Raw genomic sequence first — 24,657 nt, forward strand, 5'->3', positions numbered from 1 at the left:
TTCTGTGTGTCCCAAAGGCATTTTCTGCCTAAATACTGGCAGAGAGCTCTTCCATTTCCTGCTGTGGTCTGTGATGGCTTTGTGGGAGTATAGAGGATAGTCAGCTTGGTAACTCTCAATTAAATGGAAATAAACTCTCCAGCGCTCTGATTGTATTGAATTTGGCCAGTGGGTGCTATGAGGGATAGGGGTAGCTGCATGTTTAATGTTGCATTTAATCCCTTCAGATCCTTCCATGCGCTTAAGGGTCCCCAAGTGCTGTAGTGTGGATGCCTGCTTGTCTATGAAGGCTGCAGCTTTGAGCAAAGGAAGAAAACAGAGTAATGCTCCTTGGCAGGAAAGCTGGCTCTCCCCTTAAAGCACACTCGTGTTTGGCTAGTGTGAAATGAGCAGGGCTGGAGCTGGCCAGCAACAGTTTGGTTTGTGTGGTTATTCCAGTGCCACCGTCGCATCTTCTTACTGCTTTAAATCTCATTCTGCTATTAAATCAGTTGCTTGAGGCTAACTCTGAATATAATCCAGTGTTTCCACGCATCTCTATCTGCATCTTCTTGATCATTCAAACAAGGTAGCATTTCCTGTGCTTGTTCTTACCCTTGTGCTTCAGACATGGATGGGGCCCCTGAGATGGCTCCTGCTAGCAAGAGCTAGTAGCAGTGCTGGAGAAGATGTGTCCAGAATTATCCTGGCAGCAGCCCAGGCCCTTTAGAAGCCAGGAAGGAGATTTCCAGGGCCCAAGCAGGATGCTCTGGCCAGGCCATCGCGCCAGTTCTGCTCTCACAATTCACGAGGGAGGGGAGAAAAATAGCTTTTGGCTTTTTCTGTGAAAGGATTTTTGGATGTTTGCAGAAGGTGGCAGGGGGAGAATCTGTTCTTTCTTCTTTTCTGTTCCGTGCAGATGGCTGCCATTAGTGTGAGGTACGCCATGCAATGCTGTCTCCTTGCTGCATCCGTCCCCCATGCTGGCACTTTGCTTGCAGCCCTTCTTGAGGCAGTGCTTGGGTCTGCGTGCTGTTGTAGCCAGTGCATGGTTAATAGTTGTGCAGGTATCGAGTATGTTGTATGTTGGCCTGACATGGGGAGCAGCCTGGGAAAGCAGACCATAGAACTTCCAAGCATGTTTGGAGTGAAAGCATTCCCCTTAAGGTGCAAGAAATGCTGCTGTTAATGGCATAGAAATGAATGGAAAAGAAAGGGTATTACAATAACTTTCATAATATGTGCTGGGTGTTCCTTGACTTGGTGTGCAACAAAAATCGGGGAGGTTTCACATAAGTGCAGGGGTTGCCCAGCACAGCTGAGTGGCTCTGCTTTCCCTTTGCCACTTTGCTGTGCCAGATCTGCTCGCCCTGCCCTGGGGAATGTGGCTCAGCTCCTTAAGCCAGCAGCAAACAACATTTTTCTACTGGCTGCATTTCCACCAGGGGACTGAGCTAAACTGGTTTCTTAAGCAACCAGGTGAACCAGGGCTGGATTCAGCAAGGCGTGGGGCTGGGTTTTTTTTTTTTCAGCAAGTTTTTCAGTTTCTTTGTATCCACTGCATTTGAAATTCTGCTAGCTATAAATAGTCTGCGTACCACTCACTGTCTATCTACTGAAGTTACGGTTGTTGTTAAATCCCTATTGTTTCTGCATGATTAGGAGCAAGAAGTTCTAATGCAACAGAATGTAAAATAACAAACTTTTAATGCTCTGCTGTTGGTGGAAGGGAAGTTTTAATGAGTTCCACTTACTGTTGCTTTGTCTTTCTGCAGGGATGTGAAAGCTGGAAACATTCTTCTTGGAGAAGACGGCTCAGTGCAAATCGCAGGTAACTCTTTCCTATGAAAGAAGAGGTAAAAATTCTTGGTATGAGCGTGGCGGATTTTTAAAGCAGCAGCTTCGTAGGCTTGGAGGTGGACTGCACAGACTTTGCTGGTTTATTGCTGCTGTCAAGACAACATGGCGCTTTTGAAAGGGTCAGTAGATTCAGCTGGAGGAAATCATCTGGCTCTAGAAGTTGCAAGTAACTTTTCCACAGTAAAAGATGTGGGGGTCAAACTGCTGCTGTGGAAGCTCTCTACTCACTGTGGTCGAACCAAGAGGCAGAACGTGTGGCTCACTGTGCTAACCCAGCCCAGACTGGGTTGAACTATATGCTGTGGAAGCAACCATGCAGGCAGCTTGAGCTGCTGGATCCAGAGAGAGAAGGGAGGGAGGACTGCTGGGACGGGTGCTTTAGTTAATAAAGATGTGTCTGGAGGAGAGATGTCTGTGCTCGCTGCTGTCACAAGTTGTATCCGTGCACAACTTAAAGCAAGATTTTTAGAGGATACGTTTAGAACTTTCAAGACTGGTGGTTCTTCCCAGTGTGCTGTTTTCCTGGCCTGAGTACAGAAGGTGCTCTGATTGACATTCCCATCCTTCCCTTGCTGTCCTGTGCCTCTCCCTAAGGTTTGTTCCCCTCCCAGGCATCCTGTGGTGCCTTTGCAGTCCTTATGCCTCTTCTTGTCAGAGGGCAGAGCTGGCACCTGCTCCTGCCATCTTAGCAAATGTTATTGTACACGTGACTTTTTTGACTCCATTTTTAATTGGAAAGAGCAGTATCTGTTTGACATAAGGTCACTTAGTGCCCTGCCCTGCTGATAGATGCCAAGTGGCGGATGAGACCGTGTGCTGAGCCTGAAGGGGCAGGGTTTTGCAGCTGTGTGGCAATCAGTGTGGCATCAGGCAGAATTCCATGCCACACGTAGTGCTGAGAAGCATGAAACCCCCCTGGTGTGTCGGTGCCTGGACCTGCAGCTGGGTACAGGGGACACAGATGTCCCATCAGAAGACAGAATGTGTTGCACGGGGAAGTTTTTATAGGTAGCTGGGTTCTTCTGCTGAAGAGAACAGCGCTGTTACAGAAAGACACAACACCTAAAATACAGAGCTTCTGCCCAAATCCCAAAGCTGCTTTTTCTGTCTCAACTCTCCCAGCGCTCTTAATGCCTGCTGTTATATCTCTAACGAAGTGTAAATAATTCATCCCACGTGGCAGCTGATGGAAGGCAGGGTGTGGCTACCAAAATGCTTTATACTAATAAAATACCTTTATTTTTCAGCAGCGGAGCCAAGATGTAACATTTTGGATTTGCAGTTGTACAGAACGCTAGGTTATATTCTGGGAGAGGCTGTAAATAGCTGTTGCATTAGGGCACTGCACTGCTTTTCTGCCAGCCTAGGATAAAGCTTCTTGTGTTTCTCTTCCACGGGGTGCCAAGGCTTGACTTCTTTATTAAGGCATTTATTAAGGTGCCTGTTCATGTATTTTTGTCTGCTGGGTAACATATAGTTGATAGGTAGTTTAAAGGCCGACTTCAGTGGTCTCATAAAATCCCTTCCTTAGCTTTTATGAATTTTGAAGTGTTTATTTGGCTGGCGACCTGCAGATATTCCCCTGCACTTAGCTGTCTACTACTGGCTTATATGTGCAACGCTTACACGATGAAATCCATTCCTGCACATCCTGCGAAAGCAACGCTGCAAGAGGTGCAACAAAATGTTCCCTTGAACAAGTTTTTTTGCTCTGAAGGTGCACGAGGGGTAATTTTTTAAATCTTTCTTGCAACAAAGGAGAGCAACTAAACACAACCAAGGTCGGCAAGTTCATAACAGCGTCAGGAAGCACTTTTGTTTCTGTGAAAGCAGCTGATGACTTGAAAGAAACAAAAATAAACGAATGACCGAATGCAAGAGAGGAGTTTGACCTGCACAAAACAGATTTTGTTTCTGTGGGAATTCCTGACACTTTAGCTTCCTTTCCTCCCGACCCAGGATGGAATAGCAAAATTTCTTGTGAAATTTTGGAGCAGGGAAAACTGCTGGGAGCGAACGAGTTTGACAATATTTATGCGTCTTATGAATAATTTGGTTGATAACGGACTGCTTCAATTATCAGCTGGGTGACATCGCTGTGTTCCCACGGAACAAAAGTGTTTGTTTCGCTGGAAAGTTACACCATGAGGAGAAAACAAAAATGTCGATCAGCTGTGGAATGAAGCCTGAGGTTAGAGCACATGGGGCCCCTCCCTCGAAGGAGCTGGTTTGGTGTAAGTAAAAATGCAAACGGTTTAGCAGGAAACGATGACTTCAGCTCTTTGTAATGCATCCTTTCCCCTTTGTCATCCTTACATCAAAACTGCCCGCAAACCCTTGGTGTGAAGCGCTGAGTGTTTGGCCTTTGCAACCTCGTGTTCCTGGGCGCTTGCTGCTGCTTGACACCACTGGCAATTCTTTGTCTCAGAAGGAATGGAAATCCTGAACGCCAATCTGAGCGATGTGAATCTGACGCTGCAAATGCTTTGAAACAAGACAGCTTCTTTTAGGAAAGTTTATAGAAGTGCTTCCCCTGTGGTGGAGGAAGCCCTGCTGCTGAGCTGTTCCTCCACGCTGTATCAGTGAATTTAATTCACTTCCTGTTCATGCACACTTGAGAAACTTTCCCTGTGTGTAGTTCATGGCCGTAATGTATTTGCAGCGTTACACAATTCCAAGCCTTTGTGCTCTCTGAAAATAGAGAAGGCTTTTTCGCTAATACAGGCTGTGCAATTCTGTTAATTCTGTTTTCTGAGCAGAAAAAGCATCTTGCTGAGGGTGCGTGCAGCTTCTGTCTTAATCTGAGCTGAAGGATGCGGTTTGGATGCAGGATGCACTGGGTTCAGGCTGGTGCAGGTAGCACAGGGAAGAGGAAAAAATCTCAGAGTTCAGAAGCATTTACTGAAAGTAGGCATTCTAAAAATGTCTCTAATGGCCTGCACGAGCGCCCAGCTTGAACTCCTCCCCGGGTCCTAGGACTTGGTATTTTTATTCAAGGCTATTTTTAACTGTGCTCCTTTTGCTTTCAGAATATGCATCCCCTGAACCAAGGCATACAATTGCCTTTAACAGATGCCACCAAGACCTGAGCTGAAGCTGTTTGCTTATATCTTAATTTTTTTTCTTTTTTTTTTTTTTTTTCCCCAAGGGCACTGGTTTGGGCTTGTGGCTTGGCACCGAGTCTTTGGAGCCTGTTACGATCTGGAGAGCATTGCTTTCTCAGTTTGGAGTTATTTTCTTGCACACTGAATTAATCTGTCTCTGGGAGAGCTGAACTTTCTTTCCCAGATACCATTGTTCTGGGCCGTGCTGGCGGTGGTTGCAGTGTAAATTGAGATAGCTGCGTTCTTTTGTGTTCTAGCCTCTCCATGGCAATTACTGTATTTTTTTTAATCAGAACATAAAACCTCTGTGCCCTGGCATTTACTGGCTCCGTGGAGTCTAAAAGCTTGCTCGGGTAAAAACGCTTCTTGTCGACATGAAGTGCGTTGGCTCCAACACGCAACAGAAACCAGGAGGCTGCTTCTCACAGTAAGCAAGGCTCGATGTTCCTGAGTCTACGTAACTGTGCAATTATTAAATTAGTAGAAGGTGATGCGAGAGGCTGCTGATAGATGGGGAGGGGTGGGAGAGGAAAGGAGCCGAGAGGAGAGCACGCTCGGTGCAGGAGGTTTGCTCTGTACAAACCATGCTCCAGCCAAGGCGCCGTGTTCCCATCCCGCTGCGTGGCTGGGTGCAGAGCAAGTCCTTCTTTCTTCTTGTAATCACTGGGATATTAAGTAGCACTGTCATACCCTCCTCTGTTATTGAACAAAGAGACAGGAGTCTACGGAAGCTGACGTGCTCGTGCAGCAAACATCCCCATCCCTCCCATGTGGGATTTTCCTATTGAAGGCATTGCTATTGTCCCCGCAGGCTTTAAAACAAGCTGGGATTAGCACCTGCTCCCAGAGGCCTCCCTCTGGCACCGTGTGCCTGCAATTTCCCGTGCAGGCAGCGTTGCCTGGTGGTAGATGGAGATCTCACAAAGTCGTTTGGGACTCGCTAATTGATACCGGGCAAGCTGCCTAACCCCTCGCACTTTATCTATTTATAAAATGGGGATAGTTAAGGCCAGGCAAAAACTTGTGTAACTGAATTTGTGTAACTTTCCACAAATCCATGCCAACTTGTCACCAGTTCGCTGTGTTCCTGACTGCTCTTAATTCATTGTACTAAAATAGCGCGCTACATAAACATCTAGCTATGATACAGTCAGTGTCATTCCCCCACTCTGCCTTAGGAAATTGCAACTTTGGGTGATTAGATTTCTTGAGCAGGGGCAAGGCTCAAATCTGTCTTGGGAAGGGGAGTGCTGATGCAGGGCTGGCTCAGACGCTCATCTCAGAGCCTCTTCCCCTGATCAAAAACGGGCAAGAAGGATTTTCCTTGCAGTTGATGGGGAGTTCTGGTGCCTGCCCTGTAACAGCGTGGCATTAACCTCTTCTTTGTGTCACTTGTAGGATTTCCTGAAGAGATGTTGCGTTATTTGGTTGTTGAAACCACTTGTGAGCTTCTCCAAGGGCAACGTCTTCACCCAGCGTGTGCTTCGTCACCCTGAAGTTACTTTGTTCAGCATTAGCATATCTTAATGAACTTGCACTTGGGGCTCTGTTTCAGAGCCAGTTTTTACATTTACTTAGTAAAGAGATTTCCTTGATCTTTCACGTGCCCTGACATTATTGCAGAATGGCTCAACTTGTGGTGATGCATAGTAGAATACAGCTGTCATTGCACATGTTAACTGGTGAGAAATTTTATTAGGAATAGATGTGACTGTACAGCTCTACCTTTCCAAATGAGAATGAGAGAGTAAGCGCATATTGACAGATCCAATACCACTGTACAACCTCATAGCTTTTAAAGGGAACATTCCTGTTCTTCACTGATCTTCTTTCCCTCTGGTGTCTTGCCACCTTGCTTCACTGGTTTACTGTGACCTTCATCTTCCTCTCATTATGCTTCGTTCATCACTGGCATGAAGCATGAAGTTTGCAGAAGAGCACTCAGTACAACTGCAGCTGTTTTATGGTGAGCAACTGAAGAGGAAGGAAGGTGATCAGTGAGAGAAACGTTTCAGTGCTGTCTTCTGAAACAATTTCATTTTTGCTTGAGGAGGCACAGTATCTTGGCTGTCTGCGTTTCAGAACAGCTCTGAGTTGCTCATGCTGTTGTTCTACCCCCGTAGAAGTTAGGAATTGCTGTTCTGGTGTCTGATCCAAACCCAGCAAACTTTCTGATTTCAGTAGGCTTTGCTGTCCTGGCTCCTAGATTGCAGACTCCTTTTTCCCCTAGCGGTAGCTAGCTACAGCAGCAGGTACATTGGCTTAGAATGAAGGAAATGTTACAATACAGCCTGCCCAAGGGGAGAGGATTTTGAACGTCTTACTTCTAGGTTTTGATAAAACAATCTGATTTCTGATACTGTGGAAATCCTGAGTCACACAGCAGCCCTGGTGCCTGTTGCTCTGCCACAGCATCTTTGTGTTGACGACCCGTTGAGGCTGGCTCTTCATTTCTGTAGCACTCAATAGTGATTTCTCCTCTTAGCTTTTGCATTAGTCAAGTGACCAGCACAGCTTTCAAGCTTGACTGTGAGGATAGCATAGTGGTAGGGAATCGTTGCCTTGTATTTTTCACACATCCCTGGAGATTGCTAATTGCTAGCAGCTCAACTCTGGAATTTTTGGGCTCCTTCAGAATATCTGGCAGTGGTGGGATTCCCAGCAGCGGTGGCTGCTAGTGCAGCGGCCCTTCCTCTTACCACTGTGGCGAGGCAGTGTAAAATACAAGCTGCCAAAGCAGTAAACACCTGCGAGCTGTCATACCTCTCCAGTTGCGTGACTTTTCTTCTCTCTTTAGGGTTAAATGCATTTGCAGTGCTCCAGCTCTGTTGTAGTCTTTGTGAAGGAAGCTCAGCAGGGGCAGTGGTCAGTAATCTGGGAGCTTAGGCAGAGACAAGGAGGCACAGATCGTATCAGTGGCTCAGAAGTGAGGGCCGAACCCTGAATGTGCTCAGGATTTTAATTTATGGCTTTACAGAGTGTGCTTGCTCTCAGGAAATACCTTATCTTAATAGCTGGGACTTGGATAAAGGCAGTAAGATGACATTTGAGAACTGTTTCAAAGTCACTCCTTTCAGCAGAGTAGCACGGGCTGGTTGTGCTTGTTTTATCCCTCTGGAAATGAGGGGAATTGATTGGGAAAACACTGAATAAATCAACCGTGTAATGGAATACTATTTAATTCCATTTGAACTTTCTACAGACTTCGCATGGCAGATGCAGGGGCACAATTCCAGACGGGAGTTTATAAACTCGTCCTCGTGTCTGATGTGAAATGCAGTGAATGCTGTGTGCGCTGTGTAGAGCTTGTGTTTTCACTGCTGGAATGCTTTTGCTTTGAGTGACGTTTCCTTTACCCTCAAAATGACTGCATGGAAAGTTGAGGTAAGATAATATCCACAAGTTCGAATGCAGCACATCACAATAGCGTGCTGATGGCACTTGGACAAGTGTTTATTAGTATTATCTAATTCCGAGTAATTTCTAATTGCTCTTGTGTTGAGAACAATAGGTCTTGCAAAGCTCCCCATAGTAAGGGGGAAAGTGGAAGTAATTGTACTCTGAGCTTTTTTGGAAGCTTTCAGTTTCTGTGAAAAGCAGGGATGGGATGCACGTATGGAAGACCTCGAAGCACAACTACTACAAGGAGATCTAATGGATTTCCATAAGAATATAGATTATAGTTATCCATCTAAATACTGAAACTTCCAGGCTAGCAGCAATATGAGATGCCTCCAGCAAGGGGGAAGACAACAGAATAACACATCTGGAAGAAGCTGGACTCTAATGGTAGGTGTTTGGTTGTGCGGATGCACGATTTTAGCCCTGCAGTTTCAGTGAAACTTGCCTTTAATGTGAACCCTCAGTACAGTATTTTGGTGAGTACTAGATTCCTGTCCTTGGAAGGCTGCAATCTAAGGAAGCTGGAATCTTTCGGTGCGTTGCTTTGAGTGTTTCTTGATACTGAGTAATTGATGAGAAGGCCATCGCTGCACTGCTGCTGTGATGTGATGCAGGGAGAAGCTTGGCCCTGGTCAGACTCCAAGCCTAGCGGCAATCTCAAAAATGGCATGGAAGATTTTGATTGTTTGCACCGTTTTTAAAAAACAACAGTAAAAAGGAGGGGAAGAAATAAAATGAGTTCTAGAGAACGAACAGTTGCAACTCTGTAATTCTGCAAGACATAAGCTGTGTTATTTAGAGCAAACTGGAAGGAAATACTTGGTTTGGGTTTACGGTTTCCTTGTCACCTGACCTGCTTATTTTCTCAAAGGGTGGCTTGGTTGCTAAAACTTCTGTAATGCTTTCTTTTGAGCAAACTTAGATCCAGTTCCTCTCTCTTCATGCTAGTGCTGCTGTCTGCATATCTCATTTTCCATGTCGGTTTTCATTGTATGAAACGCCAGCGTCATCTTTGAAAGCATCATTTTTGTACAACGGAACGATTGACTTGAAAGAGATCAGTCACCAGAGCAAGTGTGTTGTGTCTTTGAGTACCCTTCAACACGTGGCAGATGTTTCAAGTTGAGGAAGTGCTGTGCAGAGTGTCGATGGGTGTCTGCAGGGCGCCCTCTGTGATGGTCCAAGTTCCTGATAAAGCTCTGAGCATCTCAGTGATGGAAGGCTACCAAACAGAGCACGTTCTGGTGGTAGGACATCCAGGGTCAGTGGCTGATGCCTCCAGTCTGCGGGCTGTGCAGTTATGGCAAATGTTGCAGACTGTTAGCTTTGTACGCACTCAGCTCCTTTTGTTCAGAAAAGTCTTGATTGCTTTGAATATTAGCAAGATGCTACTTGGAGCTCGGTTATTAGTTATGTACGTATACAAATATAACTAAAGCACTTAGTGCCCAAGGCGGGGTTGTAGAGCAGCGAGGCTGCTGGGGAGCAGGGCATGCCTTAATGTGCCCAGTGGGCTGTAATGGAAAGAGGAATTTTCCTCTCTGCCGGCCAGCACTGAATGCTGAAGTAATTGAATGGTTGACTACAGAGTATTCATGCACCAGCATTCTTCGCTAACTGTTGATCATTCTTCATTCATTAGGAAACTCTTCATGTGTAACTGGGTGTTCTACTACTTAATAAGGGGCTGGAAATATGGGGGGGGGCAAGGGGGACAGCCCTTCGGTTTGCTCAGGATGTGATCTTAATGCAGTCTGTTTTGCTTTCTTTTCAGACTTCGGCGTTAGTGCTTTTTTGGCCACCGGTGGTGACATTACCAGAAATAAAGTCAGGAAAACATTTGTAGGCACACCTTGCTGGATGGCACCAGAAGTTATGGAACAGGTGAATCGCTTTTCCTAGCATCCTCTTAGCTGGTCTGCACCTAGAATCCCTGTTGTCAGCAACAGCCTTATTTATTCCCACCTAAGATGACAATTTTGCATCCTTTAAGGCTTAAAGCCACAGAATTGTCTGTGATACGGCTGTTGTTGCCAGGCTTTCCTATGGAATGTTCAGTAGCTTCTCACCCTGTTGCTTCTCTCCAGGCTTGTACCCAAGGTAAGTATGAGGCAGCTTAGCTATTGCATAAAGGAGATTAACCTGCCCCTCCCTCATGCCTAAATGTGAGGCAGAATATAAATAGTTTCGCACGTGGCGAATATTCACACACAGTTAGGTAACTTGCTGTTTGGGGTAGCTAATAGCAATGTATCAAGGTGGGAAGTTATCACAATAACACAGTGCACAGTTGATTTTATTGAGCTTTTTAGTTTCTCTTGGCTTGTGAGTGTCCGGACTGTAATTATTGAGAAATGCCTCTCCCCCTTCCTCCTCTTCTCTTCTGCCTAGCTCATAGCTGTCATACTCTTTGTCTTCCACCACTGCTAGACTAAACTACAGGGGGAAGCTTTATCTGCTTGGCTACTGATGAAGACCACCCGAAGACTTAGTGCATATAGATATAGAGCACTGCTGCTCTTCTCTGAGCAACATCAACGAGCAGAGTTATGCCACAATCCCAACAAAGCATTGTGCAGTGCTGTCTGTGGCATGGATGCTCAGTGTCATAAATGTTCTGAGAACTATCCATCGTAGCCTTAAAACCAGTTTGGTGGAGAGCCACACTCAAGGTTTTGTTTTTGGCATGTGCACCAAGCAAAACTACTGTACACTCTGTATTTTTCCTTTTTTTCTCCCAGGAATCTTTGAAACAAAAATATTTTGGAACAGTGCTGTAAAGTAAACCTGGCTTTGTTGCTTTTTTTTTTTTTTTCCCTCTTACAATTTGTAGTAAAAGATTTTAGGAGAATTTGAGTAACACCTCCGCATATAATCTAACACGAAATGTAGCGAAAACAGTGGTAGAGTTTTTAACACATTTTTTTTTTTCCTATGCCTAAAACTTCCAGAGGAATTGAGATCATTTTGGAGTGGTTTAAATGCAGTATTTATGAAAGGCTTCTTCACCGCTTGGCCTTTTCAGTGGCTCCCCATTGTGGCTTTGCAGGGCTCCTGCAATCTCCCCAAGTACGGGCTGAACACCACGGGGTGCAGGACACATTCCCTGAGTCAGGAGCACTCTTTGAGAACTTGCTTCTGAACCACTTTGCTGTCATGTACTCCTGGGTTTTCTTGATGCATTGATTTTTAAGAGGAGAGGGGAAAAAACGTCTGGAAATGAGAATAGCACGTGCAGTATTTCCAAAACCAGATCTGTGTTGCCTGTGCTTTTGTCTTCTGTGTCAGTGCTGCTCCAGGCTGCTTGTGGATAGGGGTGGGAGAATGGGAGGGGGGGAAAAAAGTGTCTTAGAATGATGCTAGAAAGGGGAAACGAAGCTTTTGGTGAGAAAGGGGATATTTGGATGGGGCAGATGTTTTCCAAGGAGGCAGGTGGGTGGTTATTTTTTCAGAGAGCCCGACGCTTCTGTGAGAAGTGCACATTGAACTTGTTGCAAGTCCAGGGTGGTAGGGGAGGCATTTGGGTGCTGATGTGAAATCCTTGTGTCCACTGCCATCATCCTGCTGCCTTCCAGCAGGTGTCACTCTGAGCCATTATATCCAGCAGGGAAAAGAAGGAAGGGGTGAACGTGGGACAGCCTTCGATCTGTAGGTTTTCTTGATTCCATCCGTTTTACTTCAGCGTCATTAAGGTCCTTTAGCATGTCAGTATATGATAGCCTGGCCTTATCTTTTAATATGCATTCCCTTATTGGATTTATGGCAAAAAAAAAAAAAATGCTGTTGAGGAAAAATAGATGAGAGAAACTCACTGGCAGGGTGATAACTGTTATGTATTAGATGGATTTCAAGATGAACGGCAGTAGACAGGTTTGAACTCCAAAGCTTTCATTTGGGAGCAGGATTGTGTGATATAATGAACAATGCTGATCAGTTAAAATGAGGCATGGTGCAGTGTGTAAATCTGTGAGATTAAATGAAAGATAAAGCCAAGAAACGTGCCAAGTCGGTCTCAAAACCTAAAAACGATGTGAAGAAATGTCAATTTATAGAACTTATTGCATATTTCCTCTTGTGCTCTGCACTTATGAATTATGTAAGATCCATGTGCTTGTTTAGTGTAATTATTTGAAAGCCATTCATAACAGTGGCTTCCATAAGCTCTCACTTCAGGAAGCCTTTCAAGCTTATAAGGCTCATGAAAATGATGCCTGCAGAGCTGAAGAAATTAGTACGTGATATAAACTGCTGTTGCTATAATAAACTTTAATTCAATTATCATATCATGAAGAATAGTGGAAGAGGGAATGTCTTTTGTTTTGTTATTCTCACAGTTCCAGATGATCTTAAAGGTAGTTTGGGGAATAGCTCTGGCTCCATCACAATGGGCTCCTTTTGAAGCTCGTTAGTGTTGCTGAACGCAGTAAGCCTGTTAGCTTTGCTCTGATTCATTATTCATCTTTGCATAGTGGAGCAAGGAGAAATACAAGCCGTCCTCAGCAGCCAAAACACTTTGGAGTTTGTGACTCTTCTTGAAATTAGTACATAATGTCTCTGCCCTGCAGTGGAGAAAGCAAGTGCCAAAATATTACCTAATGATAATGAGGAAGTAACCGCTTTGGCGTATGAAATATTTTTTCCTGTGTGTGAGGGGAAGTAAATGCTATAAATTTTCCTGAACAAGCCTGTGTTTAATGTCAAGTGCAGAAGCTACTGTTAATTAGCGGAGGGAAATATTAGTCTGCAGGCAGGAGTGAGGGTTTTTTTTATACCGAACTGGTGTGTAGTTCCAGTGCTGCAAACGTAGGGTTGAGCGTGTTTGCAGTCAGATTGATTGAGTGGTTGACTAAAAGTGTAGCAAGGCGTATGTCCCAAGGGGATAGCAGTCCAGCTATTAACTATGAGAGCTTCATTATACTGTTTAATCTCTTTGTGTTTTTTGTGTCCAAGTCAGAGCATGGGTTAACGCAGTGCCCCTTTGTGTTCCACACGTGGAGAAGCCTGTGATAGAACAGCCCCAGTTGCACAGGCTGAGACTGTAGTTTCCATCACACTGTGGCTTCTTATACAATGGACTTCAGAGAGAAAGGAAAGGCTGTTCTTTCCATCTCTTTAGCACTATAACGTTGTTGTTTCCAGATTCCTGATGAGAAGTGATGGGGAAGGAAGAGAAGAGTGAAGGGTGAAAAGATGTGTAACTAAGGAAAGGGACTGTCATGTAGAACAGCACGAGACACAGACACTAACATTTTCTTAATATCTTTCAGGTCAGAGGATACGATTTCAAGGCAGATATCTGGAGCTTTGGGATCACTGCTATTGAACTGGCTACAGGGGCAGCTCCTTATCATAAATACCCCCCGATGAAGGTGAGCAGGTCTCCAGATACTTGTGCTAGACAGAGGATCTGAATGTCCTATGAGCGTTCCAAAGAATTTGGCCAGACTGTTTTGCTGAAGAGCTTGTCCTCTCTATTTGCATTTGTGGATCACGATGTTCTTAGACTTGTTTGAAGTCAGCTTTTAAAAAATACAAATGTGCCACTTACTCAGCATTGTCTGAAACTGTGCACGGTTCTCATTTAGATCTGAGGCTCTGCTGGGGTCACTGTTCTTGAGGAAAGTGCTGTGTGGCTCAATCCCGACAGCAGATGTTAAGGCTGTAAATAGTGATTCAGAAAATGTTATCTGGCATCCACTGTCACTGAGATGGGGAGCTATTCCTTTTGCACTGACGATGCTTCTTGAAACCTCTCAGAAACACGTTACCAGTTTTCCCCGGACAATTTCTGTTGTATAACATGCAAACAATCCTGTTGATCACTGAACGTTGTCAGACACATCTGGAAAGTGCCGTATCAGTACGAAATGGGAAGGGGTTGGCATCATTAGTATTTTATTGAAGTTGAAATGGAGGAAACCGTCTTGCTTAAACGCTGCCACTTCAAAAATCTCTTTGAACACCCTGTATTTAGTTTGGGTAACTTTCTCCAGTTTCCTCATTCTTTCATTAGGAGCTGCATTTCACATGCTCCTCTTTCGGGGAATTCGTATTGTAAAGCTACTGGAGTTGACCCATTAGTTGAGGTTTGGAGCATCTTGCCCTTTGTCTGAGCTTTGAGATCTTCCTTAGCCCTTCTGAGATCTGATGGGACTTTGTCTTGATGGCTTGGTTGCAAAACTTTCAGCCCCTTCTGCATTTCATAAAATCACTCTCAGAATTGTAGGGATTGGAAGGGACCTGGAGATCATCTAGTCCAACCCCAGTGCTAAAGCAGTTTTCCTGGAGTAGGTTACAGATCCCATCCTCTTGAAGGCCACTTTGTTTCTACCCTTGCTATGCATACTTGCTCAAATTGAACAGGAGGGGGTGGAGAGCCCTTTTAGTAGCTCTATAGCTTATAGCTGGACTAGTTACGTGGGTTAGGAGGCCTGTGGGTGCTAAGTCCCTCAATTTTAGGCATACCATATACTAAGTTTTCTTCTTCTGAGTCCTTGAATTGCTGCAGTGCTATGCAAAGTGAGCATCATCTCTTTAGAACTTAGGTGCATACCCTTGCACCTCTAAATTACGACAACGTTTTTGGAGTCCAGTAACTCCTAACTCATTAGGGCGGGGACAAACATGAACTGCTTTAAATGCCAGGCAGGACTGCACACTGCTGCTTAATTCTTGTTCAACAGTATTAATTTCAAGATTTGCATCAGCTCTATGCGGAGACTATAAGAATGGCTGAGTGGTTTAGAAATACCATTCAAATTCATACCGTGGCAGTGACTGTGGCAGTGCAGTGAGGAGTTGAGGGAAGCGTTATGCTGATTTAGCTGCAGCTGTTTTCGTTGATACTTTGTGCTCTGATAATTAGTAGTGTTTTGTAGTAGCTTCTGCAGAACTTCTCCTTATTGTTTTCGGTGCATGGGTTGCAGCTTTGAATACCAAGCTCACCTATTTAGTATCACGTTGTCATATAGTAGGTGGTTGTTAATCTCCAGTTGTATTGGGTATGAGTTCCAGTCATGCCTCCTGCAAGAGGATTTCTGTTTCATATATGGAACGTAGTTGTATTTCATTGCGGATTTATTTTCTTGCACAGCAAAATGGCCCATGCATTAAGTGACTCTCCAAGGAAAGAGGAAAAAGCAGGGAGTTCTTTGTAGGCTGTATAATTCCAGCTGGATTGATGGGCTTTCTCTGCCCTAAGCGATATAGCCGCTGAAAGCTTTTTAAGCGCGCTGTTTGCTGCTTCCTTTTCTAAAAATAGATATTCGTCAGGATGTAGGTGACAAGTGAACATGGAAATTAGTCATTTTCTTCCTTTCCTTGAGAATATCTGAGCGAGGTGAAGGAAATAATCAGTTTGGCTCGATGGGTACTTGTGTGAGAAATGCCTTCACCTGTCACTGCAGTGGTGCGTGGAGGTGAGCACTCCTGGTGTTTTATATTGCCCTGCTGCTTTTACAGAAACGTTACAGGATTTTACTCAAATTTCCTTGCTGAATACAAGGTACCTGCAGGGAAATCTAAACACTCCTTGAATGAGGTTTTCAAGAAATGTGTAGATGTGGCACTTGGGGACGTGGTGGTGATGGGTTGACAGTTGGGCTAGATGATCTTAGAGGTCTTTTCTGACCTTAATGATTCTTTAAATCCAATGTCTTGCACAACTACTCATCTGAAATGAGGAAGGCTGTTAGAGGAGGGATGTTTGAACTGGATGATCTTAGGGGGTCCCTTCCAACCCACACCATCTATGATTCTAAGTTCTGCTGTGCTTATGCCTTTCATCACACCAAAACTTGCCTGGATGCTCACCTCATGCTTGGCCTGTGGACTGCACTGTGGGCCAGGAGATGCAATAGAAGACAGTGGCATGGGCTGTTGGTTGTAAATCAGCCTAGCTTCCCAAGAAATGAGGGGGTGGTAACACTCCCTAGGTACTAATGGATGACTTGCGAAACTCTCAGCTGACAGTCAGAATTTGCAGAGATCTAAAGCTTAAAGTAAGTAAATTGTTACCTCAGTGACTGTTGGAAGTAGAGAGAAGAGCAGAAACCCTGTAGTTGCCTTGAGGAGAAGGCAATGAGGTGAGCTCTCACTGTCAGGTGAATAGGAGGACACTGCTGAAACTGTTAAGAAAAAAAATTGGTCTGAGTTCAATTTTCCCTCCAGAGAGCTGCTGTAAGGATCACTCCTTGTTAACTCAGATACTTGATAAAAATGCTTGTTTAAAATGCTGTGCTCCAAAGCTCTGTCTTTGTATAGAGGCCAAGAAAAATCTCATTGCCAATAGACATAATTCTTCCAGGTTTTAATGTTGACACTACAAAATGATCCTCCGTCTTTGGAAACCGGCGTGCAAGATAAAGAGATGCTGAAGAAGTATGGGAAATCTTTCAGGAAGATGATTTCATCGTGCCTACAAAAAGACCCCGAAAAAAGGTGAGAACTGATACCAACAAAGTAAACTCAAAAAAAAAAAAAAACCCAACAACCCTCAAAATTCATTCTGTTCCATTTTTTAGAACGGTACACTCTCTGCTTCTCTAGCCTCGTGAACACGGCGATGCGTGGGAGCAAATTCTTTTGGCTGTCCTTATTTTTAAGGATAAACATCTGGCGTTGTGCCTGGCCAGGGCACACGTCTTTCATTTGGGTTAATGAGTGCATCCCAGTCCCTGGTAGCATAGGGCCCTTCTCCCCCCCTTGCCACCTCCAGCAGGTGACTGCAGTTCATGTTTCTCCTCAAAACTGCCCTGTGTTTATAAACCAGAAATTACGTATTGGGCAGTGTGTGCTTCTTTGTGAAGCTCTGCAAATCAACTTCTTAAAACTTGCCAGTGCAAAGAAGGCTTTCAGTGTAGTTTTGACTTGATTGATTATAAGCCATGTTTATTCTGGGGGCGGGGGGGGGGGAACATCAGGAAAAACAGTGGCAAATCTTACCTAACATATTTTTCATCAATACACATTGCTTAAGTCAGCTGATGACGCTTGCAGTGTTCTTTGCAAGCGCAGCTTGGCTGCTCAGTGGTGGTAGAAATACTGATGAGGATGGGGTGCCTGTGTTGTGGTGGGCTCCCAGGGCAGCGCTGTGTCTCTGTGCAATGGCATTGTCTGAAGCTACACGAAGGCCTGCCTGCCTGGTGCTGTTTAAAACCCACAGCCCATCACGTGGGAGGAGAGCTCAGAAGTGTTTTTTGTGGAGCGCTGTCCCAGCGTTTACTCATCTCACCGAAGATGGTTAAAGGAGTGTTTGACCTGCATTAAAAAATGCACAGCAAAAAAAGAAGCAGCATTTCCACAGGTCACTTTTTATGTTCATACTTCTTGATTTTCTTTTTTCTCCCCAAGCAAGCCAGTTCTGGAAAGGGAAATATCCTTTCTAAAAACACAAATCGTGGAGATATTTTTCAGCTCCTTCCTGTGCTGGATCCTGGAACAAAGGCTTCTCATGCGTTGTGAGATTTGGGTGATGGGGATCTCTCTCTTCTAACAATCTTTACATTTGAAATGCTAAAGGAGTCCAGTAGAGCGCTTGATAAATGCACATTTCCCCCTGCTTGATATTATTCTTTCTCATTTTTTCAAGCATGTCCTCTCCCTGCAGGTTAGAACGTGTGATTAGCATTAAACATAATTACTTTCAATCGTGGCATCCCCCATCTCTCTTCTCAAGCACCACTAACAACCACTGTAATCATCTCTACTTTGGGAGCAGGAGGTCTGCCCGTGAAGAGCAACCTGCAGAATCAGATATGTTTATGCAAGCGTGCAGGCTGCTAAGGAAGAGTTAGTGAATTGCTTTTAAATTATTCTTGCTCACTTGTGACAAGGGCTCCCCTGCTATAGGATGAGTGGCTTCTTTGGCATAGTCTGCAGTGAATGTCCTTTCTAAGTCAGGAATCACACAGTGTAGGCAGTTTGCAGTAGGGTAAGTGCTGTGAGCTGCTGCTTTCTTGTGGAGGTCTGAGTTTTTGGAAACTGAACTGACCAAGGGGGATGGGAGTCTTTTACTTTTCATTGTTCATCCTAAAGCATAACTTAAAGGGGAAGAGCTAATTACACACATATATAATGAAGTATCTCTGGAATAAGTCTGTCACTTGGACGTGGCAGGTACTGCACTCCTGCTGGAGGCGATGATCCTTTGTCTCAGTTCTCAGCAAATCGCTTCTGTGATTCTATCAGCTAGGCTGTAGGTTTCGAGTTCAGCATGAAGAATGGGAACGAGGCTTTCTGCTGAGTGAACTCCCGTCAGGCTTTGCTCAGAGTGTACTGACACTTAAAAGAATGTTTGATTACATTCACTGACTTCTAGGGCAGTTGCACAGGAGATGATGCCCTTACGAGGTGCAGCAACCTGTAAGACTTGAGTTGAAATGGAGCATTTACAGTGTTTCTTCTGTTTTTATTGACAGACCTACAGCAGCAGAACTCTTAAGACACAAATTTTTCACGAAAGCAAAGGTAAGAAGACACTTGTGAAACTGATCTGTGCAGAAGCTGTAGGGAGGACTGGTCAGAGGGATGGTGAAAGCTTTATTGGCATGAATGTGAGCTGTTCCACTTCGGGCTGAATGAGTTGAATGGGTCATTGTGAACAGACATAATGAAATCTCTCTTCTGTACCTCCTTGTGTATGCCACTATTAGGATAAATTATTTCGGATTTCTTCAGCATTGAAATGTCTTTCAGTGGGTTTGAGGATTTTTCCTTCCCTTGTCATGCTGCCATTCTGGTTGCGTGTCCAGCCATAAAGGTGTCTGGCAGTAAATGGAGCTTGTATTTTAGTGAACCCTATAACCTGTCTGTATGCAAAACAGTGAATAAGGCCCCCACTGTGTGGAAGGTTGCCTCGTGCTATTTTACACTGTGGATGGAAAGCAAAAATCTTGTGATGTAAAATAGAAGGAAATTCCCATTTGTAGCCATGAAGCAAACTGCATTTATCTGCTGGTACCTGACAGAGCATTGGAGTGTCAGCAATTAATGACAGTAGGTCTCAGCTCCCACATTAAGATGTGTAGAGCAGCCACATCTAGTTTTTTTTGTTATCAGTGCATTAACTAGGTTCTTTTTTGTTATCATTATAGGATTTTAGGCAACTGAACTGTTTGCATCTTGTTTACTGAGTGCACACTTGGTGTCCAAAGTGACAGGGAGATGGTTTACGCATTGCTGACCTTTCTGTGCTTGGCTGATGCCAATTTTAGTTCATGTTGTACTTCATTGTGTATGAAATCGCCTTCGTGCTTTTATTAAACTGCTACAGAGTAACGTATTAGCATACGTGGTGATTGAAAATTAACATGATTGTAAGTGAGGCAATGCTTAAACCCAGAGGGATAACACATGCCAGTTAGTGCTCCGTGTTCAATTGTCTTCAGCCATTGGCCTCTGCCAAACTGGCAGCTGTAACTTGAGGATGAGAAAGTCCAACTTCTACACGCTTATACTGAACCAAATGTAAAGACAGTTCATATAATATAAAGTCTGTTCTGATAATGCTGAAAGCCGTGTATCAAAATGTGGCAGCGTGTGTCTTAAGGAAATGCAATGCTGTAGATCATTACAGAATTTGACCTGTTGTGATTGCTGCCTTTACTTCCTCTCTACACATCACATGCTGCACGTTTTTCCAACTCCTCTAACTGCTGCTGCCCAATACCTGGGTCCTATTATGCAGATATCAGATGCTGCTGTGTAGTAAGTACAGCTGTGTACTTACTTACAGTGAGAATTTTGTGCAACTCCTCAGCTGCCAGTTTCTTATCATTGCATAAGGAGAGTGCAGCTATTAACTTAAAAGGTATTTAGGATGAAACATCATGTACTGTAGTGCAAAGGTAGAAAGCAGTGAAATTGTCCTTAGAGTTGATCTCTCTTTGAAAGGAAAAGAGGGTGAAGCATGTAACAAACTATTTGAGCAGAAATTATTTTAAACGGCTTTATTATCAGATGCACTGAAGGAATCAAAGGGTATTTCCAGCAATGCAAATGTTTAGGTGTTTTTTCCTTTCTTTCTTTTGCAGAATAAAGAGTTTTTACAAGAGAAGATGTTACAGAGAGCACCAACAATTACTGAAAGATCTAAAAAGGTACTGAAAAGCTGCTGGGCTCTTGCTGTGGTGGCCGTACTAGCTTTTAATGAGCATCATTGTAGTGCAGTATTTTCTAAATACAGCTAGATGTTTTATAAAATATTTGAATGTGCTTACTGAAGATGCATTTCTTTTAAAACCAAACAGCTCTGGGAGCTGTCTGCTTGACCTGTCTGTTCTCTGTTGTTGTGCTGAACAGGTAAGGAGAGTCCCAGGATCCAGCGGACGTCTCCATAAGACTGAGGATGGCGGCTGGGAATGGAGCGACGACGAACTAGATGAAGAAAGTGAGGAAGGCAGAGCAGCAATTTCACAGCTCAGGGTGGGTCCTCGCACTCCAATAGCTTTGCTTTGTTTTCTACCTGTAGCATATTTAAATATCCCTGGCAAGCGTCGAGCTTTATTCGAAGTATGATGCGCAGTGAGTTGTTGTTGCCCCTCCCCTCAAGTCTGCAGCCAAACTAGAGAAAGCAGACTGGAGGTTTAAGTTCTTACTGGTTTCCTTTCTGTAGTCATTCTGGGGCACAGCTGGTCTAATTCAGGGATGCTGAGTGTAATTGAGAGCAGGAATTCAGACAGCATGCTCCCAGCTCGGCATACTAATTCACTTGAGCTGGGATATTCTTTGTTTTGCAAGGCTACTGACTGTTTGAGATGCTTCCTTCTGGAAGTGTCAGCAGAGGTTTTGTCTTACTGCTCTCTCCAGGATGGAACTGGAATCAGTGTGGCCTGTTCTTATGGCTGATACCTGAAATAGAATCTAGTTCTTTACTCTGAGATCTATTAGTCCCAAGTAGAAAATCCTATGGCATCCTTGAAGTTGCAAGGTCTAGCACTTGAAAATCCCCCTCCCCCAACATACACACTTCTCCCCACAACACCTGCAGCCTAACCCCTAGGAATTCCAATGAGAAATACCTAGTGACTACTTAAAGTTCGCAATAAATTTCCAGATTGCCTTCCTCCCCCTAGGCAGCAGTGCAGAATTTTCACTGTAATGGCTTGCTTGTGTTACACTGTTTCCTTTTCAGCGCCCTGGGCAGCTTGAAGTGCATTTTTATTGCGCTGGAATTCAGTTTGTGAGATAGGGAAGGATATCTAGAAAAAGATTCTCAATATGCAAGAAAACACACTGGGTTTGAAGCATTTATTCCTTAACAACTTCTACTTTTCTCATTCTTCTGCTGGTGTGATCTATGTAGAAATCGAATGTTTAAAGCAAGGTTTTGTGCCTTTAGCATCTTCTGAAATGCGTAGGTTTTTCAGAGAGCTGTTAGTATAGCAATTCCATGTAATAATTCGTGGCAACAGCTATGTGACTTTCAAGAGCTTGCTGTATCCACTCCCTTGTACAGTTAAGGAGAATCTCTTGGTACCTTGTGGGTATTAACTGAAATTCCTTATACTTTATAAGCTCAGATCTTCTAAATCTCTCTTATAGACTAAAGTACAATCAGTTTGTAGGGTGGAATATTACAAAAGATCCTAACTGTATTTCAGAGGTTAATTAGAACTTGCTCTATCTTGTCCCTAAGCTCAGAATCCTATCAGCTAATAGTGCTTGCTGTGTTTTGAACAGTACTTAGTGTTTCATTCCTCTTATGCAGAAAAGCACACGTTTACAAGCTCCTTTTCACTCTCCTTTTTTTTTGTTTGTTTTTCTTGGAGCTCTGGCATATTTTCCTGTGTTGCTGTCCTCATCTCTCTCATTTGGGCCGTTCTTGGCCTTCACTTTTAAGCCCTGAGTGTCTTTGCTCTGTGCAGCCCAAAGGGGAAAGAGTAGGAATGCCCGTGCACCTCTTGCATTTGATCCCCTTTTAAGACTTCGATCTAAATTGCTCATGTTTGTTACGAATACAGTGGTGTTGTGGAGGACTAGTGTTAATCCCATGTTTTGACCATATTTCAAACACCACACGAATTCCACCTGCCTGCAGTCCCTTGGCAGTTTTAACTGAGGTGGTGAATAGAGTGACTTCAGGCTGTAGCTTTTATTTATTCCAGCTGCACCTGAATTTTACTGCTGCCAGCCTTAAAGGATGGCTTATCGATTGACTTTATTTGCTGAAGTACTTTACCACTATCCTCTATAAGATCTTCACGTAAATAGCTTGTATTTTTTGTCAGTTTCCACTTTACAGAAAAAACAAGGTGGATTTAATGCGTAAAATGTGTGGTTTCCAAACATATTGCTGAGACTGTACCTGAAAGCTGCCAAATATTAATAATAAAAAAAGTTTTCTGCCTGAGTGATTGAGCATGCTGACTTGTTGATCCTGCTTTACATCCTGATATAAATGCTTTCAGAACTTTGTTGCTCTCTGCATTTAAACCTTGAATTCAAATAAGAACAATTGTACTGTGAAGGTTTTTAAATCATTCACCTTCTGTTACTCAACCAATCCGTGTAATGGCGTGCAGTGTTGTGACATCTGACTTGTTGCTCACTTCTCCGATCACACAAGCCAAAGTAAATTTAATATATTTATGCACCTCCCCCCCCCCAGTCATCCTAAGTAAATGTACTCTAATATTTCTCCTATTTCTATTCTGCCTGTTCATGTTTTTTCCTTAGTTTACCTCTGCTTGCCCTTGATCTGGGTTGGTTAGCTGCAGGGCAGGGCCTGTGTCCCATGCTTGTCTGTGCAGCGTCTAGCACGCTGATCTTTCAGACAAGCTCTGAGTTATTCCTTGAGGCGCCCGGGTACTCTTGGATATGAACTTTCTGCCTGAGAGAACAGCACTAAAGCTGTGGCCTGCAGATGTGGAGCATTGCTATTTACCTCTGGGAGCGATGCCATATTTTTCATCTTTGCCTGGTCACTGTCAAGTGAAGGCTTAACGTATCAAGATGGATTTCAGCCTTTACCCTTCCAGGTTGGATTTCAGCATTTACCTTTCCAGCTGCCTGACTACTTTTTCCTGACACCGTCTGCAATTAGTCACTGTGAAGGAGCTGTTCCTTCTCCTCCTGTCCAGATGGCTTTTTGCAAATTGCTGTTCTCAGAATAAGACCTTTCCTTTTTCTCTAGTGAGATACCTCTGGGTCATGCATTACAAATTGTCCTGACCTGTACCAGTTAAGTCAGTGGCACTGGTTAGTGCATAAATTGCCCCTAGTTTAGTGGCACGATGACTTTTGTTCTCTCAAACTCGTGCTGTCCCGATAGTCTTTTAGGCACTAGGTGTAGAAGGACATTCATTTTGTTAATCTCAATGTGGACCTATCTTATCTCTGTACAGTAATTGGACCTGTTAGAAGCCAAAAATGCAGGCTATCTTAATGGCAGGACTTTTCAGGAATACTTGGCAATTGCTTTCTGTCCATGTGAAGTAACTGATGCTTGTTGTCTTTGTTTGCTGATAAGCAAAGATCAGCCACATTGCTTTGGCTTGCACTTTCCTTCCCATTATGCTGATCTTTGATCCACTGCTGAGCTTGTGCACAGCTGTCAGCTTTCTGCTCTCTCTCAGGGAGAGCATAGGACGATGCAGAGTCCAAGGGCAAGGAGAAACAGGAAAGAGATTTTTCTATAAAGCAGCATATATAGTTGTTGTTTCTTTTTCCCCCAAGGTTTTGTATGATTTAAGCAAGTTAGCTTGCAAATAAGTTCTCTAAACATATGAAAAGGAGGTGTTTCCTAATGGAATTTTACAAAGCAGATCTCTTGCTTATCTTTTTCTGCAAGATTTGGGTAGCTCAGAATGGATTTTGCACAAGCAGTTCGATCCAATCTTGAGTGATCTTCAAGAATGCTTGATCTTGTTATTGGTTAACAGAGCAGCTTATGTATTGTGTACCACTGTATGTCAGCTAGAGCTCCTGAGTCATGACTGTGGGTTTCTGGGTACTATAATATGATTAGATTGCCACCAAACTGTGGCTTTCATTTTATTATACATCTTAATATGTATACATAATTATAAAAATAAAACAGTAAATTTTATATGTTTAGTTCAACTCTGACAAGTCCTCCTAGCTGATAAGTTTAATTTCTATCAAGGCAATGACAACTTTTTCTTGGTGTTTTTTTTTCAGTCTCCCAGAGTGAAGGAACCTGTACAGAATTCAGAAGTAAGTATTAAATGCTATTGTCTTCCCAAAAATGATAACTCATTATTTGTTTCAAATTCACCGAGTAGGAACCTCTGCTCAAAACTGTGAAATACATCTCTAGTAGTTTTTGATTGCAAGCAAAACGTAATTGCAA

At 43.7% G+C, this 24,657-nt stretch overlaps 1 protein-coding gene across 2 annotated transcripts in view; it reads left to right on the top strand.

Moving 5' to 3' along the window:
- Positions 1–24,657, top strand: part of OXSR1 (oxidative stress responsive 1) — an 89,325-nt gene that overhangs the window by 56,979 nt on the left and 7,689 nt on the right. For both annotated transcript variants that reach the window (XM_021388055.1, XM_021388056.1), the window contains exons 5-12: positions 1,755–1,810; positions 10,120–10,229; positions 13,613–13,714; positions 16,651–16,784; positions 18,764–18,812; positions 20,378–20,443; positions 20,646–20,768; positions 24,486–24,521. In XM_021388055.1, the coding sequence (XP_021243730.1) occupies positions 1,755–1,810; positions 10,120–10,229; positions 13,613–13,714; positions 16,651–16,784; positions 18,764–18,812; positions 20,378–20,443; positions 20,646–20,768; positions 24,486–24,521 (676 nt within the window). The remainder of the gene's footprint in view (positions 1–1,754; positions 1,811–10,119; positions 10,230–13,612; positions 13,715–16,650; positions 16,785–18,763; positions 18,813–20,377; positions 20,444–20,645; positions 20,769–24,485; positions 24,522–24,657) is intronic.

The sequence above is a fragment of the Numida meleagris genome, chromosome 2 (assembly GCF_002078875.1).
Source record: "Numida meleagris isolate 19003 breed g44 Domestic line chromosome 2, NumMel1.0, whole genome shotgun sequence".
NCBI classification, from domain to species: domain Eukaryota; kingdom Metazoa; phylum Chordata; class Aves; order Galliformes; family Numididae; genus Numida; species Numida meleagris.